General features: G+C 40.5%; 2 protein-coding genes across 17 annotated transcripts in view; both read right to left on the reverse strand.

The window, feature by feature from the left end:
- Positions 1 to 1746: 1746 nt before the first annotated feature.
- On the reverse strand, positions 1747 to 13424 carry LOC131705045 (epoxide hydrolase 4-like). 9 transcript variants are annotated; one of them, XM_059007110.1, is made up of 8 exons: positions 13344 to 13424; positions 11685 to 12028; positions 10563 to 10648; positions 7772 to 7929; positions 7277 to 7405; positions 5744 to 5847; positions 4449 to 4597; positions 1747 to 2789 (listed from the first exon to the last, which is right to left on the reverse strand). In XM_059007110.1, the coding sequence occupies exons 2-8, from the start codon at positions 11925 to 11927 to the stop codon at positions 2570 to 2572; spliced, it is 1089 nt and encodes a 362-aa protein (XP_058863093.1). In that variant the 5' UTR covers positions 11928 to 12028; positions 13344 to 13424; the 3' UTR covers positions 1747 to 2569. The 9 variants fall into 9 exon arrangements, with proteins under 9 accessions (XP_058863093.1, XP_058863092.1, XP_058863091.1 ...); XM_059007109.1 differs by having other exon boundaries at positions 11685 to 12025; positions 13344 to 13413; XM_059007108.1 differs by having other exon boundaries at positions 11685 to 12025; positions 13076 to 13407.
- An 819-nt stretch (positions 13425 to 14243) lies between these two features.
- LOC117401983 (bromodomain-containing protein 4) overlaps positions 14244 to 22029 on the reverse strand; it is a 50615-nt gene continuing 42829 nt past the window's right edge. For all 8 annotated transcript variants that reach the window (XM_059007119.1, XM_059007116.1, XM_059007118.1 and 5 more), the window contains 3 exons: positions 21506 to 21711; positions 20171 to 20456; positions 14244 to 19885 (listed from right to left, as the gene is read on the reverse strand). In XM_059007119.1, coding sequence (XP_058863102.1) covers positions 19817 to 19885; positions 20171 to 20456; positions 21506 to 21711 — 561 coding nt within the window. In that variant the 3' untranslated portion in view covers positions 14244 to 19816. The remainder of the gene's footprint in view (positions 19886 to 20170; positions 20457 to 21505; positions 21712 to 22029) is intronic.

Here is a 22029-nt window from a genome sequence, read left to right on the forward strand (position 1 = left end):
CTTTACAGTTTGATCTTTACCATGGAGTTTGTTTCTGAAAAGCAAATCATAACACTCTATTTGACCAGCTTACTATAAAGACTCTCTCCCTTTGTCATGGTCCCTTGCAATAAGAATCCAATCACTCCCATCTGTTTGAACCTAGTCTCCATTGTCATGCATTGTGCACTGTGATTTTACTAAGGTTTAGATTTAAATCTTGCAGATCCTTGTGTCATCTGAACCCTCGTTGCACGTCTTGTGCAAGGCCTGCATGACATCCTTCCTTATCCTTGAACAGTTCTTGCTTCAAACTTGCACTTAGGGGTCTGTTTTCACAGCCCAACCGTTAGCACTAGTCTTGAACTGCCCAATGTTAATTTATGCGAGGTAGTCTGAGATTAGTGCTAATCCTTGTCTGTGAAACCGGCCGATAGCCTTGCTTGATCCGAGTGCAATATAGATGTTCTTGTTTTGGTGTGGGTTACTGTATTAGAGTTCCGAAAACGTAATTGGGAACACACACTCTACTGGAAGGGCTACAGTGCCGTGTACAGAGTTACAGAACAGAGGAAGTGGGAAGACAAACACTCCTCTGATCTGCACAAACACGCTGGCAGATGATAGCAGTGCCGGCTGGTCCGCAGTCAAATCAGGTAAGAGCCGGATCAGTCCCAACATGTCAGAGCCAGAGCTCACACAGTGCCAAGGGAAACAAAAATGTGTTGTAAGGCTGAAGCTCAGTTTCACAATCAAACATAAACAGAACATCTGTTTACTGCACTCCTGCATGCCGTTATTTATTTCAGACCTCGCTGATCCTTCGGATGAGATGTAAAACTGAGGTCCTATTGTAAGTGATGCATAGTTCACTCCCTAGTCTCTGTAACTCACTTTGGATAACGTCTGCTAAAAATAATTGAAAATGAATGGACTACTGCACCTACCCTCCCCCAGAACTGTGCATGGGAGAAAGAAACTTCAGACATAAAAAAAAAAAAAAAGGAAATATAAAACTGAGAAGCAGCAGTCTGGCCAGAAATGCCAGAGGGCTTGAGTGAAACCACACAGCGCCTCGCAGGACACTGTCTCTGAGGAGTGAAACCACAGTGTTTCACAGGACAATGTCTCTGAGGAGTGAAACCACACAGCGCCTCGCAGGACACTGTCTCTGAGGAGTGAAACCACAGTGTTTCACAGGACACTGTCTCTGAGGAGTGAAACCACAGTGTTTCACAGGGGCACTTCCTCTGAGGAGTGAAACCAGTGTTTCACAGGGTATTTCCTCTGAGCCTCCCTTCCTGCGATCCACTGCTGCTGCATTAACAGGAACTGAGAACTCCAGACAGCCTAAATGCCATTAAAACCATTTCAACTGTTTTAGTGAGGGTTGGTTATTAGTTTATTCCCATGTATTCTCAAAGCATTTTTAACCACTTAGACAATGTTAATGGATTAAATGAAAAAAATAACAATTCCTTAAAGCTCTATTTTTTGTTGGCTCTGTGTTGTTTTCATGTGCAGTGATGTTATCAGGGTTAAAGGGTCAATACCCCATACATATGCGATTCAGGAGCACAGTGTCCTAGAGCAATGGCAACAGTTTTAGAATTTTAGGATTGAGACATAATACAAATAAACTATATGAACATCATTTCGATCTTTTATTTAACATTTTTAAACTGATATCCCAGAAGTCTACCAGAAGCCATAGTAGTACAGTAGATTTTTTGTTAAGTATTCAGAAAACTACAACGTGCTATGTAATTCAATATGTTACCGTAACTTTATTCAGCAGGTTTCATTGGACTTTATGAAGCAGAATGAGTTAATTCTACAGGGTGATGCTAAACCTTTGGCCTCAGCTGTAGATCAGGCAGTGCCTGGACGAGTTGATTCCCTGATAAATAAGAGACAGAGTCCTTCTTGCAAAAGAACAGGATTTATCTGCCATCAGCCGAAAAAAAAGAAAAGCAATTTCAGGATACAGAACTGCAAGAAAAGCAATTTCAGGATACAGAACTGCAAAGCACCGGGGAGCAGTAATCCTTTGCTGATTTGCTAAAAGATACAACATGCAGCAAACAAAACAATAATAATCAAAAACACAGAGAATAAACTAAATAAAATCCAAGGCGTAATTTAACTTAGTTTAAAATGTTACAACTTGTTCTCCTTCTTAAATAATAATAATACATTTTTCTTTGTTTCATATAATAACATTTAAAAACTCTACGATCTTCAAGTCTCCCATTTGAAAATTCAATAAAACAGATCAAATTAGACAGTCCTCCACGCATTCTTTTAAAAAAAATCTCTCTCTCTCAGCCTGTATTTCAAAATCACTGGAAGATTTTGTCATACTTAAACCTTGTCTGACAGTATTTATCAATCACATTTACAGCCACTTATTAGATCTTTTGATCTGTGTTCCAGATTATGGATGAACAAAAGAATCTGTGAATTTAAGGCACGCTTGCAGATCCTCAAATCTAAAAACCAGATTTAAAAAAAAAACAAACAGAAAAAAATGAGCCCACTAACGGCCATCTCTTTCCCACACAGTGCCCCCTTGTGGTGGGTGCTGCCATCATCTGTTCTCCCGGAGGAACATCATCATCAGTTTGTTGACAGTATCGGGCTGGTCCTGCTGGACCCAGTGACTCGAACCCGGGACCATTCTCAGGCTGAAGCTGCTCCTCACATAGGAGCCTGACCAGTGGGCGAGATCCTGCCCCAGCAGTGCGTCCCTGTCTCCCCAGATCAACAGACTGGGAACGTTCACATCCTGGCACCTCACGGGGGCGCTGCTGGCACAGCAGAAGAAAAACAAATAAACAAATAATTAATTCAATAAAAAACAGGTAATGAGAGGGGTGATTTTCAAAGCTGTGAAAGCTGAAAACAAACGGTGATGTTTAAAACTGAACAGGGGCTTCCCAAAAGCAACTTTACCCTAACCAGCCTCAGCAAACCGTCCCAAGTGCAACATCCGAACTCCAGTCGTTCTTGAACGACTACTTGAGTGATCTGGCGTGATCTTGACATGTTCGTGGAGGTTGTAATGCATCGTGGGAATGTAAAGACAGAACTTAGCGCGGTCTGCTATTCGGAGGATAGTTGCTTTGAATCGTCAGCAACCCTGCAGATGCCCTCGTAGTCGGCTCGCTGCAATAAACGCTCACTTAACTGAAATCCTGCCATTTCTTGCAAACCTCTTTGCCTCGCGGAGGACCAGTGTTTGAAGCTTTTACTTTCATTGCAATTTCTTCCCACTTCTTTTTTGTTTGATTCGTTACGTTATTTTTCAGTTTACAGAATAATATATCCTTGGTTATTTCTACTTCATTGATTAATATTTCTACCTCATTTTGGGTCAATATATTTAGTTTTTTCACTTCTTAAGCTTGCATTTTCAACAAGCGGTGCATTTATCGTTTGATTTACAATAAAAATATTATTTATATCTTTGTTGGGAAATGTGTTTCCCAACAAAGCCCTGAAGAAGCTCTTCAAAGCCTAATGCTGCACGTGAACATCATGCACAATCTGCACTTTGACGTGGGGGGATTGGGAAACGCACTTCAAGAGAGACTGGAAGCAGCTGCACGGTCATCGAGACAATGATCGTGAGCTCCAAGTACTTCTGTTATCGCAAACAAGCCCCTGGTTAACCAGGTTAATGTAGGAGGTCCTGCACACAACTTAGTTGTTTGGTGGTTGTTCTATAACCTTAGCACAGACATAATCTGTAATATTGCAGTGCTGAAGTAGTGGGAGGGGAACGGACGTCATTACTAACTAGTACTGTCACTGTGTCTCAGTCTGCTTTTGTACCTTTTCATAAACCTGTATTTCAATGGCCTTTTATTTCACATTTCGGATAAAGCAGTTTGTTGAATATCAAGAGACGGAAATGACTGTTTGAGAAACATACAAAACGTGTGCCCCGTGCTCGAAAAACTTGGAGAAGCACTGCACTGGCAGTTTGTTTTTCGATTCACAAAACAATGTGCAGAGTGGTACCTACTTTGTGAATACGGCCTCCTCTATTTTAATTCAAGCGCTTTCTCAGCTGTGATGCACAGCTCGTAACTAGAAGGGGAATGTTTTGTTTTCCACAGCAGCAGCAGCAGCAAGGCGTTTTTAATCTTCCGAGTCCTGACTGTGCTCGTTCCAAGCAGCTGATTGAACTCAAAACGCTGTCATGTCGGGTCTTAAAGGATCCCAATGATTCAGCATCAACAGCTTGGCTTGGTAACCCTTGGTGACTCATTCCAAACCCTCACCACTCTCTGTGTAAAGAAGAGTCTTCTTCCCTCTGTCCTGTCTTATCTCCACTTAATTTCCAGCTGTGTATCCTCTGGTCCTGGTTTCTGCGCTGTGTTTATAGTACAGGTTTGGGTTAACTCCGTCAACCCCTTCTATAGATGTTATAAAGGTGATGCAGCTCTGGCTGCTGTATTTACCTGAAGAGGTTCCGGTAGTGGTGCAGTGGTCCGGTAAGCCCCCCGGGCTGGGACAGGCTGTATAGGTAAGCCTCCATCTCCTGCTCGGTGAGGCGCTGAGCCCGATTCTGAATCCCGACCCGCTGGCCCGCCAGCAACCTCCGCACAACCTGGAACAGAACCAGAGGGGACAGGGTGCAAGGCAGGCAACAGGTGCGGCACTCAATCAGAATGCCAAACAGAAAAAACCACAGCCTTAGAAAACTCCCCATAGTAAACACAGCAAAGTGTAATAAATGGAAGTGGGCTGTAGGCTTGTTTGAACAATGATTAAACAAAAGAAATGAAACAAAAGCTATACAAAATGTGAAATGCAAAACTGAAACTGCAAGCCCTTTTCTAAGTGTTACGTTTCAAATGTGTAATTCTGTAATTAACTAATTGTTGTGTAATACAATGGTATTTACTTTTCTGTTGAATTGCTCTGACTGTGGTTTTGTTGATGAATCAACAGTTTTCTGTGGATTCATAGCACATACTGTGGATTTGTTGGTCAACAATATATCTGCCCCACACTCCCCTTCTTTTCAAAGCCACTTTTAGTAGAAGATTCCTAGAATTCATCAATCAAAGGATCAAAGGATGACATCACAGAAATTTTAAAGCAGAGAGCTATGGTAAAGCATAGGGAAGCACTGTAAAACACAGAGGTATGGTAAAGCACAGGGAAGCACTGTAAAGCACAGAGAGGTATGGTAAAGCATAGGGAAGATTGTAAAGCACAGAGAGGTCTGGTAAAGCATAGAGAAGCATTTTAAAACACAGAGAGGTATGATAAAGCATAGGGAAGATTGTAAAGCACAGAGAGGTATGGTAAAGCATAGAGAAGCATTGTAAAACACAGAGAGGTATGGTAAAGCATAGAGAAGCATTGTAAAACACAGAGAGGTATGGTAAAGCATAGGTAATCATTGCAAGGCACGGAGAGGCATGGTAAAGCCCAGTGAAAGCGTGGTATAGGCAGGTATAGGCAAGCACTGTAAAGAATAGTGATGTATGGTGAAGCACATTAAAAAACATGGTAAAGCATGATAATGGTATCCTAAATCATTTCGAAGCCAGACAGTATAATAAGCTGATGGTGGAGTTGTGTTCATGTGTGGTCCTTCCGATACAAACAAAAGGCCATTCCTTTGGAAACACAGCCCTCTAGTGGTGCTACAGAGACTTGCATCATGCACTGTTTGTCATCACCAGCCTCCAGCGGCCCTGGCTTCAGTCTCAGCCCCTCTGTGTGGCAGGGCTCCTCTCCTCACCTCGTAGTCCCCCAGCCTGAGTGTCAGCTCCGGCAGGAAGGGGGTCTGGAAGAAGAACAGGTGGCTGCACTTCATCAGGTGAGTGGGGTGCCGGAAAACATAATCTGCAATACGAACGAAAAATTAATTAATTTTACTAAACCTGTTATCGACCTGCTAAAATCAGATGATAACAAACCCACATTGGTGCCCTTGTTTAGGTTAGGGTTAAGGTGGGGGGGGGTCAGAATAATACTGTAATTTAAGGTTACTGACTCTCACCCCTTATTAATTACCACGGTGTTTTTGCACTGTATTTTTGCAGTTTTCCCATGATTATACTGTACATGCATTTACCATAGTTTACCATGTTTGACCATGCTTTCACTGTGCTTTATTATCACGTTGCTCTGCTTTTACTGTGCAGAACTTTTATAAGAGGAACTGCAGTCTGGCCCATGCAAATAAAGAATGAGTTATTATTACTCATAAGGTAAAAATAAAAAAAAATAAAAAAATCAAATTATTTTATAATCTGTTTTCTTTTAACTGAGACTGATCAGCAGTATTTACAGTTTAAACCACAACCCTTGCATCTCTCGCTCTCTCTTTATATACAAAATCAATCTATTAAAAGAAAACTACAAAATAATTCCATTGAGGCATTATGTGACACTTTATAAATCACTCTCGTGGTTCATGACACCAAAGAAGAACCCCTCGCTGGAATGACTGCCTTATCACTCCCCGCTGTCAAACTACAGTACTGTACAAAACCCAGTGGTTATCAAGCCCCGTCCTACAGCAGGGATAGCAGTGTGGAGTAGTGGTTAGGGCTATGGACTCTTAACCGGAGGGTTGTGGGTTCAATCTCTAGTGGGGGACACCTCTGCTGTACCCTTGAGCAAGGTACTTTACCTAGATTGCTCCAGTAAAAACCCAACTGTATAAATGGGTAATTGTATGTAAAAATAATGTGATATCTTGTAACAATTGTAAGTCGCCCTGGATAAGGGCATCTGCTAAGAAATTAATAATAATTAATAATGGCAAAAAGACTCCTACTGCATAGCAGTTTCACCAAGTCCAGGTTTTACTACAAGCTTGATTAGCTTATTGTCTTATTAAAATCATGTGTGGATCAAACTGCTATGCAATGGGAGTCTTCTTGCCATCCCTCTAAGCAGTGGTCTCCAACCCTGGTCCTGGAGAGCCCCTATCCAGCAGGTTTTATAGGTGTCTTTACATCATCAATGGCTAAAGATCTGGAACACCTGTTAATCTTGACTAATTATGCCAATAACTGGTTCAATTAAGTAACTGAGAGATAAGATGAAACTAAGACCAGAAGCCCCAGTAGCTCTCCAGGACCAGGGTTGGAGAGCCCTGCTCTAAAGTACACTTTACCCATTTTGTTCCACTAAATATCCAAGTAGGATGAACACGCTGCAGGGCTCTGTCCCTCTGCTCTGACTCCGTGAACACACTGCAGTGCACTGTCCCTCTGCTCTGACTCAGTGAACACGCTGCAGCGCTCTGGCCCTCTGAAGTTACCCTGCCAGAAGGAGGGGTGGGGTGTGCTCATCACGATGAGTCTGTGCACCATCTCGGGCTGGTTGATGGCAAAGTGCCAGGCCAGGGTGCCCCCCCAGTCGTGACCCACCAGAACGCAGCTCCTGTACCCTGAAATTACATTAAGCACGAACGTGAACACAAACAGAAACGTTTTTAAAGCATTCAAAGGATAGTTCATGAGCCATCTGTGTGACACTGAAGTCTGTAACATGCAGGGATGGGAATAAGACTTATTGCATTGCAGTTTGATCAATTCCTAGCCAGAGTACAGCAAACTGCTAAAGGGCTATGCAAATTCACTGTGGCAAACTTTTAACAGGTTCTCCAGTCATGATGTGACACTGCATCATATACATACATAGTATACGATTATACAGTATTATGCATGTACCATAGTTGACCATGGTTTGCTAATATGTTTTGCCATACCTCTCCAAGCTTTGCAGTGCTCTCCTATGCTAAGGCAGCACCTACCCAGAGCTTCTATGATGTCCTTCACGTCTCCGAGCAGCTTGTCCAGCTTGTAGTCCTCCCGTCCAGAGGGGGCATCAGAGTCCCCGTAGCCTCGCAGGTCCAGGGCCACAGTCTGGAAGTCACTCTTGAACTTGCACAGCTGGTAGCGCCAGGAGTACCTGGGCAACATGAGGGTGCAGTGAACACAGACTGAGTGGGCGTGACGTAGTGCAAAAAATAACAAGGCATCAGCATAGCATAGAAATGGTATGAGAAACCATAGGATGCGATGAGGGGGCCCAGGGAGCGGGTGTAGAGAGAGAACAGGAGAGGACCCAAGACTGACCCATGGGGACTCCTGTTGAGAGAGGGCAAGGTGTGGAGGTTGTTCCACGCCAGGTTACCTAGTAAGTGCGGTTGGAGAGGTAGGAGGAGAACCAGGCCAGAGCAGTGCCAGAGATTCCCAGGTCAGCGAGAGAGGATAGTAGAATAGAGTGATCGACAGTGTCAAAGGCAGCAGAGAGGTCGAGGAGAATTAGGACAGAGGAGAGAGAGAGCTCGGGCAGAGTTTAGTGAGTTGGTGACAGACAGAAGGGCAGTTTCAGTGGAGTGAGCAGAGCGGAAGCCAGATTGGAGAGGGTCGAGCAGAGAGTGGTTGGACAGGAAAGCAGAGAGCTGCCGGTGTACAGCCCGCTCGAGGATTTTGGAGAGGAAGGGTAGGAGGGAGACAGGATGGTAGCTCTGGAGGGAGGTGGGGTCGAGGGTAGGTTTTTTGAGGAGGGGAGTGATAGAGGCTTGTTTGAAGGCAGAGGGAAAGAGACCAGAAAGGAGAGAGGTGTTGAGAAGGGAGGAGATGAAGGGAAGTAGAGCAGGAATTTTAACCAAGTTCACTTTAGAAAATACTGCGGTTATCCAAAGTGGAAGCAAATTGATATTGTATTTGCATTTTACACCTGGCCAGAGCCCTGCAGCAAACCTTTAGCAGGTTCTCCAGTCATGATGTGACACTGCATTTAAAATAGCTCCAGGGATGGAAATAAGACTCCTATTGCACAACAGTTTGATCCACACCTGAGCTTGTTACCGATACACTGTGGCTAATCAAGCTCATAGTAAAACCTGGAATGGGGGAAAACTGCTATGCAATGGGAGTCTTATTTCCATTCATGCACTCCATTAAGTCAGGTATCAAAATATGTTAAATACTTTCTTTGGAGCGCCTGTACGTTCCTTAACATTTTACTGGCATCACAAAATAGCATCAATAACTGAGACCAGGTCCTCAGGCACAATAAACAAATCACAGACATCAGTGAATAGACACACAGGCAAGCTGTGGCACCAGCAAGGGTCGAGTCAAGTTTAAATAAATAAATAAATACATCATTATATGAAACAAAAATACATGTGGGTAGCTCATGCATAAATATTTTAATCAAAATCAACATCCCTAAAATAAAAGGAGGGCCTTTTCTTGTAAAGCTCCTAAATTGTCAACTGCTCTGCCTGCAGTCAGGGAAGCTGGGAGCCTTACTGTTTTAACCAGCTCTCAGGGAATCCATGCAGAAGCAGCATGAGGGGTGTGCTTGTGTCTCCAGTCGTCACTTAAAAACATGCAGTATTTTTATAAAATAGTTTTTCTATTTTATAACAGAAACTGAATTTTATTTTTGTCCTTTTTTATTGCAATTTTATAAAATATTAGTTTTACTCTTTTAATTGTTTCTACAAACTAGCTTTTTTACAATTAAAACCACATGTATCTCTTTGTAAAGTATGTTCTTGTTATGTTTCATTGTTCATTTTGTTTGTGTGTGTGAAGGCACTATAGAAATGTGAATTACTGTTGCATTCCACACTTCTGTTTCATAGCTAATTAAATTAATAATTGCAAAAATTGTTAACACTGGGTGGAGGTTCAGTGTCCTTTCAGGAAGTTACTATATATATATTTTTTGCTATAAGAAATAATGTGAGTAATATATGCATACCAACCTTTCCACGTGCCTCAAAATTCAAGTCTTTTGTCTTAATGGCTAAGAAACTGTGTTTAGTTATTGACTGTCAGTTTAAAGAATTCAAATATTGAGCAACAGTCCTGTTTTTTTTTTTTTTTTTTTTTTTTTAACTAGAAATGTGTCTGCAATGAAATTATATTCCAAATACACTGCCGAAAGTGTAGCCAGATATTAATAGCATTTTTTAAGGGGGGTGGAGGGCTGTTCTAAAGGAAAGATTAGCGAAGTTGTGCTAGAAAAGAAAGGGCAGATTTCTCAGATTGTTTATTTAGTTTTAATTCCTCACCCCTGCCTCTTTTATTGTGCACTATATTTATGAATGGACTTTTTAAACTCTACAGGCAAGGCTTGGAGCAGTGTGGAGTAGTGGTTAGGGCTCTGGACTCTGGACCGGAGGGTCGTGGGTTCAATCCCATTTGGGGAACACTGCTGCTGTACCCTTGAGCAAGGTACTTTACCTAGATTGCTCCAGTAAAAACCCAACTGTTTAAATGGGTAATTGTATGTAAAAAAATATATACATATGTAAAAAAAAAAAAAAAAAAAAAAAGTGATATCTGTATAATGCAAAATAATGTGAGATCTTGTAACAATTGTAAGTCGCCCTGGATAAGGGTGTCTGCTAAGAAATACTTAATAATAATAATAATAATAATAATAATAATAAAGGATGCTTTTAAAACCCAGCTGGTATTAACGAGAACAGCAAGCCCTTCAAGCAGTAACATGGGAGAATGCTTGTGTTTTGAGTGCAGAAACAGCTCCTGGAATGAGAGTGTGCTTATTTGGTTTACCAGATCTCAGGGAATCCATGCAGAAGCAGCATGAGGGGTTTGCTTGTGTCTCCAGTCGTCACGTAGTGCAAGCGCAGCCCAGAGCTCTGCAGAGACGGACAGGAGGAAACAGCAGCGATCAAGCAACTCATTCAAAGTCTTTATCATTCACGCAGCACGTGCAGTCTCTGCACCACTGATGCTGCAGCGCATCATTCAAAGATAATGTAACAGAGAGCTTCTCATAATGGCTAATCAAGCTCAAAGTAAAACCTGGAATGGGTGAAACTGCTATGCAGTAGGAGCCTTTTTGCCATCCCTGCTGTAGGATGGGGACTGACAACCACTGGGTTTATAAGGCATTAATTATAAGGCATTAATTCCATCGAGGGGTTCTTCTTTCCATCCCTGAATATGACTTTCTTGGACTATCCCATTTAACCCTTTGCTGCCCAGTGTCGTATATTTGACTCTGAGAAAATATGTGTTAAATAGGTATGGGAACATACACAGGGCAGTAAAGGGTTAATCCTTAAGCTTTAAACGACTCAGAAACACTAATAAAAGAAACAAACTGAGTGACAAACATTTCGACTAAAAGTCTTGTAAAAGAGGGAAATACAATAGAACTAAAACGACCAGACAGTGGAGGTTAGCGTGAGATCTTCAGTGACAAATATTTATGCTTCTTGTATATTTAGACTTTTTTATTTTAATAAAGGCTGCCCTGCTTTCATCATACCGTAAACTTAATAATATACAAATGCCATTGCCCTTATAAAAGTTTACTATAGTATTTCTGCAGTTTTCCCATGGTTACGATGTGCATTTACAGTACCACAGTTTACCCTGGTTTTCCATGTTTATTAATATGCTTTACCATGACTCTCTATTCTTTACAGTGCTTACCTATGATGTATCACACTTTGCTGTGCTTTTAATATGTGACACTTTTATAAGGTTTAGTTTACCTTTATGTGTTTTTTAATTTGCTTTACCATACCTTTCGTGCTTTACAATGCTCGCCTATGCTTTCACTGTGCTTTATTACACTTTGCTGTGCTTTTACTATGTGACACTTTTATAAGGGTGTTGAGGCGGACTTTGGGTGCATATAGTCCCCCTGCCCCCTCGCTTGCTCACCTTCGCCCTGACGTAGCAGTGCTCTCCCAGAGAGGGCTCTTGCAGGCAGGCTGGCCGCTCCTGCCTCACTCTCCAGTAGAGGGTCCTGCGGGGGTTCCAGACGGCTCTCCAGGCTAGCACCGCGAGAACCAGGCCAGCAGTCAGAGCGGAGGTACCGTAGACCAGTGTCCAGTACGAGAGCGAAGCCAGGCGCAAGACCACACGCAGCGGGAACAGCAGCACCGCGCTCCAGAGACTCCTCATCTCTGCGGACTGTGGGGTGGGGTGTGGGACTCAGGGGGTGAAGGAGGGTGCCCCTACCTGAGGGGGTCGTCTATGTAAGTCGCCTTGGATAAAGGCATCTGCTAAATAAAGAAATAATAATGTATGCACACCAACCTTTCCCATGCCCACGTGCCTCAAAATTCAAAAGTGTTTTTTGTCTCAATGGTGAACGCAAGAAACCGGGTTTACTTACTGACTGTAGGTTTAAGATTTCAAATATTGAACACTTTAACTCTCAACAGTCTGGTTTTTTTAACCTAGAAATGTGTCTGCCATAAATTTATATTCCAAATACACTGCCGAAAGTGTAGCCAGATATTAATAGCATTTTCTTTTTTTAAAGGAAGGCAATTTGATGGTTAACTTAATCGGGCCGTTCTAAAGAAAGTCTGCAAAGTGTCGCTAGAAAAGGGTGGGCGGATTTCTGCGCCTGTTATCTTAGTTTTAATTCCTCACCCTTGCCTCTGTTAGTGTGCACTATATTTGTGAAATGTAACATCAGCAGACTGTTTAAATTCTACACGCAAGAATCACCCCAAACTAAACTTAAGCCATGCTTTTAAAACACAACAAGAACAGCAAGCAGTAATACAGGGAGAATGTTTGTGTTTATTGACTGCCCTGTTCTTCCAGGGTTTTCTACCGCTGAAATGGGTTATCTGGAGGTCAGAACTTGTTGCTCAGTGTTTAAGAATGCACAAAGCTGAGCTGCTTTTATCAGGCTGTAAAATTGAAGGTTTGACGTCATAAAACAAACGGATACCAGAATGCAAGCATCAGCAATAACAAATCTGTACAGTTACAAAAATAAGTGTCAGCTCTGCTAGTGTTTGTTAATAAACTATATCTTTTAAATATGAAAATACAACTGTTTAATTAACATTATTTACAGAATAACACACCTGTGAGATTTTACTTAAATTGTATGCGTACATCTATAAAACATAGACTATGTTTTGGCGCCACAACGTTACAGGTCGATAGTTTACTACAGGAGTTTTATTTCATCCAAGCATTAATATATCACTTGATTTAGTCACGACAAAGCGACACAGTTCGGTATTGAAAAATAGGTACAGTAAGCGCACGTTAGCGAATAAAACTCTTTACAGAAATAACTACTGTACCTCAAACGAAACCGGCTGATACAAAACTAATCTCAACGCGCACCTGTTTTACGCGGTACGTACATGCCCAAAGCTGTATAAATGGTTCGTCATTAAATCAGAGAGGTTGTATGCATGTTTATGTATCGATAAGGTGAATATTTTTAATATAAAACTGTTTCAGTCTATTTACAGCGCCGTTTGTTTGTTTTTAATGTCGTTTACAGTTACACATCCTAAAATATACACTCGATAAAGATCCCAAGGCATACGTTACATATAAACACACTGTTTTAAGGAACCCGTCATTTTACGAGGCGCCTCTGACGATACTCCGGTTCACATTAGACTACCTTGCGTGCCACCTCTACCGCTCCACAAAACCTGTTCTAATTGGGTTAAGCACCCGTCAATCGTGCCTCGGCCCGCCATACTGAGATACGATTGGTCAATCGCAGAATTAAAAGGCCCATGGGTGAAACTCGCACGCTGATTAGCCAGAGCGCCTGTCGTTTAAATTAATGTCAACTGTAATAGGTCCAGCTAAAAATTCAATGACTCACCAGGCCCCTCCTACCCATGAGACTCTAAGGTAGGCTTCAGCGTGGTGAACTGAAGTTCAAATTTGTAATTGTGAGGGTGGTATGTGGCAGGTTAATATTGAAGTGAATTATATAAATATATTTATGATAATTCAGAAATTCAAACAGTATAAGCCTCACAAGCAATAACATCAAAACACGAAAACTATTAACGCAAGTTACTTTTAAACTTAACATTTTAAGGCCAGTCTATTTGAAGGCAAATTGGCTGAAGACAATATCCTGGAATTGGGAAGCATCACAAAGACTAATAAAAAATGAATAATGAAGTGGTATCAGGTAATACCTGCTGAACAGGGAGAGTGAATCTGCAGTGTGGGGGTGTCAGGATGGGGGGGTCCCTAATACCTGCTGCACAGGGAGAGTGAATCTGCAGTGTGGGGGTGTCAGGATGGGGGGTCCCTAATACCTGCTGCACAGGGAGAGTGAATCTGCAGTGTGGGGGTGTCAGGATGAGGGGTCCTAATACCTGCTGCACAGGGAGAGTGAATCTGCAGTGTGGGGGTGTCAGGATGAGGGGTCCTAATACCTGCTGCACAGGGAGAGTGAATCATCTACAAATAAATACAGCAGACAACTTCCAGAAGTGTAATTCAGTAAAAATGTTTTATTTTATTTATTTATTTTACAAGAACTGCACAGAAAAAAAGTGGTAAATATGTGAACATTTCTACTAGTTCCCTTTCTATGAGTCTTAATGTGTTTAATTTCAAGCTCCTTATTTATTTTATTCTTTTTTTTCACCAACATTTTCTAGCCAAGAGTTTCGTGCATCAACTACAAGGGATTGTACAATATTTCTAGATATTATATATTTTTTCCTTCATAGACTGATACGACAGAAAGATTAGAGAGAAAGACAAGATAGAGATATTGCGAATGGAGATGGGTAACCCAACTTAGCCACAAATACTTCCATAATCATTACATTTACATACAGTATCGTTCCGAAGCATTCTGTGTTCGTAACACCTTAAAATCATATACATGAATAATAATAATAGTAATTTAAAAAAAAAAATGTATAAAACACAGATGAATCTAACCTCTCCCCCATTGAAGCTACACTTGTTTAAAACAGTTCACAATGCAATGAAGGCTTTGGCAGAGGTTGTACCTACTAGACTAGAACAGCTAAGTATGATTCAACTCCACTAACTTGGTTTCACACAACAAATCAAAACAATTCAGGAGCACTTTGCAAACTTACATTTGTAAACTTCTTTAGGTGTAAAAAACAAAAAACAAACCAAAAGAAATAACATTTTAATTACAAACCTCCAAACCACTAAACTGTCTTGTTATCAGTGGTTCAGTGTTATTTCATGTTTCTCTACAAACCCGCTAGCATCTTCAACTTCACATATACCCCGTCATTGACAATAATTGCAGATTTTCATTTTTATAGCTTTTGTTCACTCTGTAATGGAACAGTACACATACCGGTACATTGAAGCAATAAAAGATCAGATCCACAACTATTGGGGGAGAAATCAAGAATAAAGATAATGTAGCAAACACCAGCAAGTTTCTGGGAAGGGATGGGATGGCTTTTTAAGAGGTCTTAATTTCAGTAAGGAGTTTAAACCTTAATAAAAAAAATGTTGAGCTGAAGAATAAACTCCTTTATTGAGTATACATGAGAACAGGACATTTTTTAAAAACATATATTTATGCACTACTTCAGACTGGGCCCTAGGAGCCCCGTGAGGTTCCAACGTGATTTCTGACTGCAAGTGTTAACATAAGGGTTAAAATATGAGCACAACAGAAGTTACTGAATACACCATTAAAACACTCACACACACACACATTCTGTTTAAAAATTCACCAGCACACACAACACCAAAAGAAATCCACATACTTTTTTTTCAGCAAACACTGACTTTAAATGTTTAAACCTTCCTTTGGTTCCCCTGCATGCTTTTATGAAAGCTTGTATTGAGTTTGCTGTTGATTTTCCACATTTCCTCTTTCTGAGCACAAACACACACAAAAACTCACTCCCAAGCAAGCATGTGCATCTAGATAAATGCACAAGTATAAAAGCCATGTATGCACAGGCTGCCCAATCGAAACACATCCATCCATCCATACATACATACATACCTAGCGCTAGAAACAAAACTGCAGATTTTCAACTATAGCCATGAACTAGACCAAACTCATTACACTCATTTACTGAACTACACAGATTAAAATAATATAGTAATAATAATATGAATATCCTCCCCCAAATTGCCATACTTGCTGAATCAAATTGTTTTCTTTTGTATACATTGAAATTACAGAGCATATTATATACTTTTTACACTCCCTATATTTTTTGTTAAGCGTTTAACATTTGAATGCAGTCTTTATATACAGTGCGAATAGGCATCACTTTGTGTATATATATATATTGTATACCACACAGCCATATAGCTAGTCAGAGAACAGAATCGGGCAATAGTATCAGGGTGTTTTAAATATGACAAACTTTTTTTTTTGTATTATAAAACCCTGTTATGTGCTATTGCCACCAGTCTGCTTATGCAGCAGGCTTGTTTTAAAAACAGCGTCCCAATCATTCAATTTTCAGGAGCAGGATTGGTCTCTGGCACTGGTCTCAAAGCTGTGATGGACTAGTGGACAGTTCTGCTCAAATTTGCTAGGACCTGCACAAAAAGGCTTGCTTAGATTTACAAATATTTATAAGCGGGATACAAGTGGACAACCAACTAAGTCAGAAACTGTACCATAAAAAAAAAAAAATGTTTTAGCCGACACATCCTTCTGGAATACTGAAATGATGGTTAAGTATGATCAGACAATGTTAGTCACTTGTTAAAAAAAGGTAGGAGACAACTCCTGTACCCATTCCTCCTTTTTCTGCAAGGGTAAATACTGTACAGTTTTTATACAAGTCTTCCATTTGCAGGCTAATAGTAAGCACCTGGATGGTAATGCGACAGTCATAATTTAGTGAAGGAGGCTGAAAGTCAGATGGAAGGTCTATTTTTTGGAGATCAGTTTTATGCTTGACAACTGTTTGGGAACAGTGTTGATTCATTCCATGCTTGCCACAGAAAAACACCAGCCAGTCTGCCATTTGCTTTAGTGAAACTAAACCTTGTCCTCTTTCTGGGAAAAGGCACTTTGTCAGGCACCCAGTGGCCTTTGTACTCTATATGCGTGTACCTGCAGTGACTCTCTAATGTGTGTGTGTGTGCACACTGCAATGAATGAGAGAATGAGAGAGAGATATATAGATAGAGAGAGAGAGGTTTGTATATACTTGTATCCTTTACCAAGAAAAGGTAAGTAGTGCAGAAGTGCCCTAGTTAAATGTGTTGATATGTTTAGACTCTGCAATGCCAGCCTTTTATACACCACTAGTGTGTGCATACATGATGTATTAACTTGCACTCCCCTGACAACTTTAAGTAAATTACCATCGATTGTAAACCAACAGCAGCCTAGTAATGCCAAATTTACAGCTGGTTTTAAGGGATAATAACCGATTCAAAAACCAACAGGAACACAAGATTAAAAGTAGATTTTACTTTTGTTTAAATAATGTACATTATCATCAACGCCTCTAAACATTATCAAAACACTGTCCTGACTTGCATAAAAAGAAGCTGTTGTGATGTACGTGTGAAGATTTTTACCCAGGTTTTCAACTTGCACAACTCCATTTCTCCTGCAGGTGTACAGACACTCATACCTCTCTCACCACACACACTCATTTTAGGCTACTTAATTAGTGAGTAGGGCATGATAGTGCGACGATGCCAAGATGTAGTATTCATTTGATTAATATTTTGTAAATAAAAGGCTGAACTCGCCATGAACTGGGTGTTCCTGACCTTAACTACTCAGATTATCCCTCCATTTGTATAAGTGAGTGAATAGCTTCCTAATACCTGCACATGTATTTCCCTTACATTACGATGTTTGCTGTTAAGGGTTCAGTTGCTCCAAGGTTTAGTTTGTGCCACTACTTTACACCTGCATCCACTGCTGGGTTTGTGAAGACTTGCGGTAGTGCAGAATGGAGACCATATACAGCAATTTGAAATTATTGAAGGAATATATAGATTGGGTAATCATAGTAGGCCATATCAAATATAGGATTCAGCTGAAAGTTAAACAGCATTATTGAGGAAAACTCAAAGACACACCAAACTCAACACTGGAGCAATTCACAAAATAAAAGTGTGAATGAAGTTAGTCACTCAAAGACAAAGTAACAGACCAACGCATTTCCTCATCCTAACCAGTTTGAGAAAGTGGACATGGCAAAAACAGAAACCCAACAAATAAAAAATAAAAAAAGATGATGAGTTTATTCCATGATCAGTACAGACCAAATCATATTCCTCGATTACCTTATCCAGTGACATAGTGACTGCACAAATCAAGGAACCCGCCCCATACTGACACCAGCAATGCACTGTATAGTGGGGATTTATGGCACACATTTATACATTGAAAAAAAAAAAAAACTGAATACATTAAAAAAAAAAGGCATGGACAAGGAATGAAGGAAATCCAAAAATATTTTTGCATAATAAAAAAAAACACACACCACAGAAAGGACTTCACTCAAAATATGCAATGACAAAACAGTATAGGGAACATTGCGGATATTTGTTAGCTGTATTTGTTTTTCTTTTTTTTCTGCCAGGGCTTGTACACAAAACACCAACTTGTCATCTTTGCATTATTTATTAATTTATAAAAAAATAATGAGAATAATAATCACATAAAAACAGGTTAATAGTCTCCTCTTGGTGTACATTAAACAAAACCAAAAAAATCTTCAAAATGTTTTAAAAATTAAGTAAAATTTATGAAGTGTCTTAAAATAGGGGTTCACAAAATTACCTCCCTCCCCATTTATATATATATATGCCAGCTATAGTCACTATACAATACGGCATGGCTGAACACTATAAAATGAGGCATCAAACACCCTCTTCTGCGAAACAAAATCAACTTCCACCCAACTACTACTGAACAAGGCAAATCAGATTTTTTGTATTATTTCTTTATATTATTTTTTATTATTATTAGTAACAGTAGTGCCATCGTCAAATCCTCCTGAAGAACAAGCTTGACTGAAAGAGGTGGACTTTGGTAGAGAACTTCAGCTTTGATCCTGAAATCTTCACAGATGATATTAAAGAAAAAAAAAAAAAAAGGAACTTTGTTTCATGCACCTTTGTTGCCGCTTTCATATAAATGTCGCCAGGAATTGAATTTCCCTTTATTTTTTATTTTCTATTGTTTCATATTCTATCAAAACAGTTTGCTCACAGTTAACATTCAGTGGCAGAGTTGAAATTATAAAGGATGACAAGGGTGACAATGTAGTTTGTGTTGCACCGCCCTTTAAAAAGGGCTTCAACAACAATTATAATACAAAAAAAAATTTATATATATATATATATATATATATATATATATATATATATATATATATATATATATATATATATATATATATATATATATATAAAAAAAATCTCCTGGGCTGACTGCAACACTCTTCATCCTGTTACTTTGAGACTTTCAAACTGTAGTGAATTATAGGGCTCTTGTCATAAGTGTTTGTACCCCCTCCCCCCACACACACTTCAGAAAATTCAAAAGCAAGTCTACTTTTAATATAGGGTGAAGAGATAGGACAAAAATTTGCAATAAAAACAACAAAAAAAAAAACCATGTAAAATAATGAAGTCCTCGATACACTGCAAAGAAGTTTGGCAGAGACAGTTTTGGGGGGGGTGGAAATACGAATACAAAAAAAAAAAAAAAGAGCTTTACAGTAGTACATCCTACAGACAGAAAAGCAAAATACCTGTGCTCTGGACATCACTGGATTTCTGTTTTTTTGTTCAATATCTATATTGTGTGTGTACAAGTCAAAAAGTGTAAGGCAGACCATTTCACTGTATACGAGACCCCCACCCCCCACTCAGTCCCTTTTCTCTTCCCTGATCCAAACACGCCTGCTCATCAGACAGGTTCCATCGGACATTAGTTTAATTTCCAACCCGCCCTCCCTGCACCATCCCCACAGTAACACTACAGAATCAAGGATTCGTCAGAAACAAAATTCTAAACTGTACTTTCAAGAGTCTGGATGGAGAGGCAAGCAGGAGTCTTGACTTTAGAAAAGATTCTCCTCGAATATTGCCATCAGATCACTCTGGAAATTCATGTCAATGGTAGCTGCCATCTGCAGAGAGAAAAGAAAAAAGAAGCTTGCGTGAGACCAGTAAACAACACAGTTAATGTACAAGACTGCTCAAACCCTGTTCTATACTAAAGAAATGTTCAGTAAAGCATGATATTTTACCGCTAGGTATGTTTCAAATCCAAAATTCAAAGCAATTACCACCATGCAAAGTCGGCGTCATCTTTTTGGTGAAGCAAGAAATCAAACTGCTAAAAACAGCAGAATCCTCTATAACAATGAAGAGAATGGAATGTTTGGAATGGAAGTAAAGCTAGCTGCACTCACCGCCTCCCTCCTCCTCCTCTCTTGCTCTCGTTTCCTTGCTAGCTCCCTCTGCTGGTCTAGCATGGACTGCGATGACTGTTGCTGCTGTGAGCTTTGTGGCTGAGTCTGAACAGATGGAGACTGGGCTGCTTGCTGCTGTTGTTGCTGCTGCTGCTGCTGCTGCTGCTGTTGTTGTTGTTGTTGCTGCTGCTGCTGCTGCTGCTGCTGCTGCTGTTGCTCCTGCCTCCTGCGCGCCTCTTCATGGGCTCTCCGGACATGTTCCAATGAGTCTTCATCGTCACGATTCCTGAAGAAAACAAAACAGAAAAACATTGGTTTTAGTTGCAAACTTGTCAGACATACCTACTAATGTAATCCTCACTTTGGATGGCGTTACAGTTACAACCAGACCACAAAACGTAGTAATACTAAAGAAACTTACCAAGATTTTGACGAACACTATCAACATTCTATTAGAGTGTTTTATGGATGGACCACAATATGAAAGGAATACTTAATGATTCTTTGAGAAACTATTTGTTCCATCAACCTAAAATTAAATTAAACCCTTGTGACAGGCTAGCTGCAGGGATGATGTCAGGTCAGAAAGAATCACACACACAGGCAGTAGTGATGAGTGAAACTGAGCTGCAATGGCTGCGCTCAGTACGTTTATTAAACAAAATAAAAGGTTTAAACAGAAAACAGGACACGGCACTTGAGGCCAAAATAAATACATACAAAACGGATTAACACTAAACAAACTGGACAAACAGACAAACAAACACGGTGAGTACAAATAATTATTTTAGTTTACTTTACTTTCTCTCCCCACCTGTTCTCCACTCACCGAACACACAACCCCGAGTGAGTAAAACGTGCATCTATATATACAATTGTGCTGGGATTCAATTACCAATTAATTATTCACTTGAATCCCAGCACGTGAACTAATCTGTGAAAACCCTGTGCTCACATATTAAATACTTTAAATGCACGTGAAGTGCAATCCCCGTGCCTAAATACACTTCATACACTTTAAACACTCGTGCTCATTACCCACATTATACCCCGTGTACCAACTACAATACACCAACATTAACACACGCAACATACAACATAAAACACAAAAATACACAAAGGGGCGGGGCACATTGCCACAACCCTTTATAGAGCAGAACCTGTTACACAAAGAGCATTACGAGGGAGCAATGCGTTCATTTTGTATCGACAAACTGGACATCCCATTTCGTACGTTGCAGGCAATCTGGGTTTGTGTGTATTCCCTGGCTCATCCCTACCCCCCACCTCCTATTCTACAGTGCTGTCTTGGTAAAGCAGCACAGGCAGACCCACCTCATCCTCCCCTGCTCCCTCCGGACCCGGTCCTTCTCTGCCTGCTCTGCCTGAGCCTTCAGAGCCTTCTCCCTCTCTTCCTTTTCACGCGCCGCTCGCCTGAACTGCTCAAAGCTGTCGCTTGAGGACTTTACAGTGGAAGCTGGCGTCGAGGTGGACTTCTGTACCAGGCTGGCCCACGAACCCATGTTCTTGAGTTTCAGATCCTGTGAGGAGGAGGGAGAGAAAGGGGAGGGGTTCAGCATCCAGCTCAGTCACAATTCTAATGTAATGCATAGACAAACGTTTTGGCAAGGGCATTCTTCTGTGTACTGTTTGTATGTTGTCATGTGCTGAAAAAGGGTTTCCTTGCAGAAGAATGCAGTACGAGACAGGGGTTCACATCTTAACATATCACGAGTCACACAAAAGCTGGAAGCATTTAGCACGAGAGATAAAAAAAACAGGTGTCTTTCCTTAATGCACAAGGCAGCCATCTAAAAAGTCTTTATACTCTGCAGCAGGCCATTAAACAATATTGTCTG

Source organism: Acipenser ruthenus, chromosome 34 (assembly GCF_902713425.1).
Source record: "Acipenser ruthenus chromosome 34, fAciRut3.2 maternal haplotype, whole genome shotgun sequence".
Taxonomy (NCBI): Eukaryota; Metazoa; Chordata; class Actinopteri; order Acipenseriformes; family Acipenseridae; genus Acipenser; species Acipenser ruthenus.

Coding starts and splice junctions, on each gene's coding strand:
- LOC131705045 (XM_059007110.1), bottom strand. CDS start 11,927: ATGAGGAGTCTCTGGAGCGCGGTGCTGCTGTTCCCGCTGCGTGTGGTC. Junction 7,406..7,771: donor GGACATCATAGAAGCTCTGG/GTAGGTGCTGCC, acceptor ATGTAATTTCAG/GGTACAGGAGCTGCGTTCTG. Junction 4,598..5,743: donor TCAGGCTGGGGGACTACGAG/GTGAGGAGAGGA, acceptor GTTCTGTTCCAG/GTTGTGCGGAGGTTGCTGGC.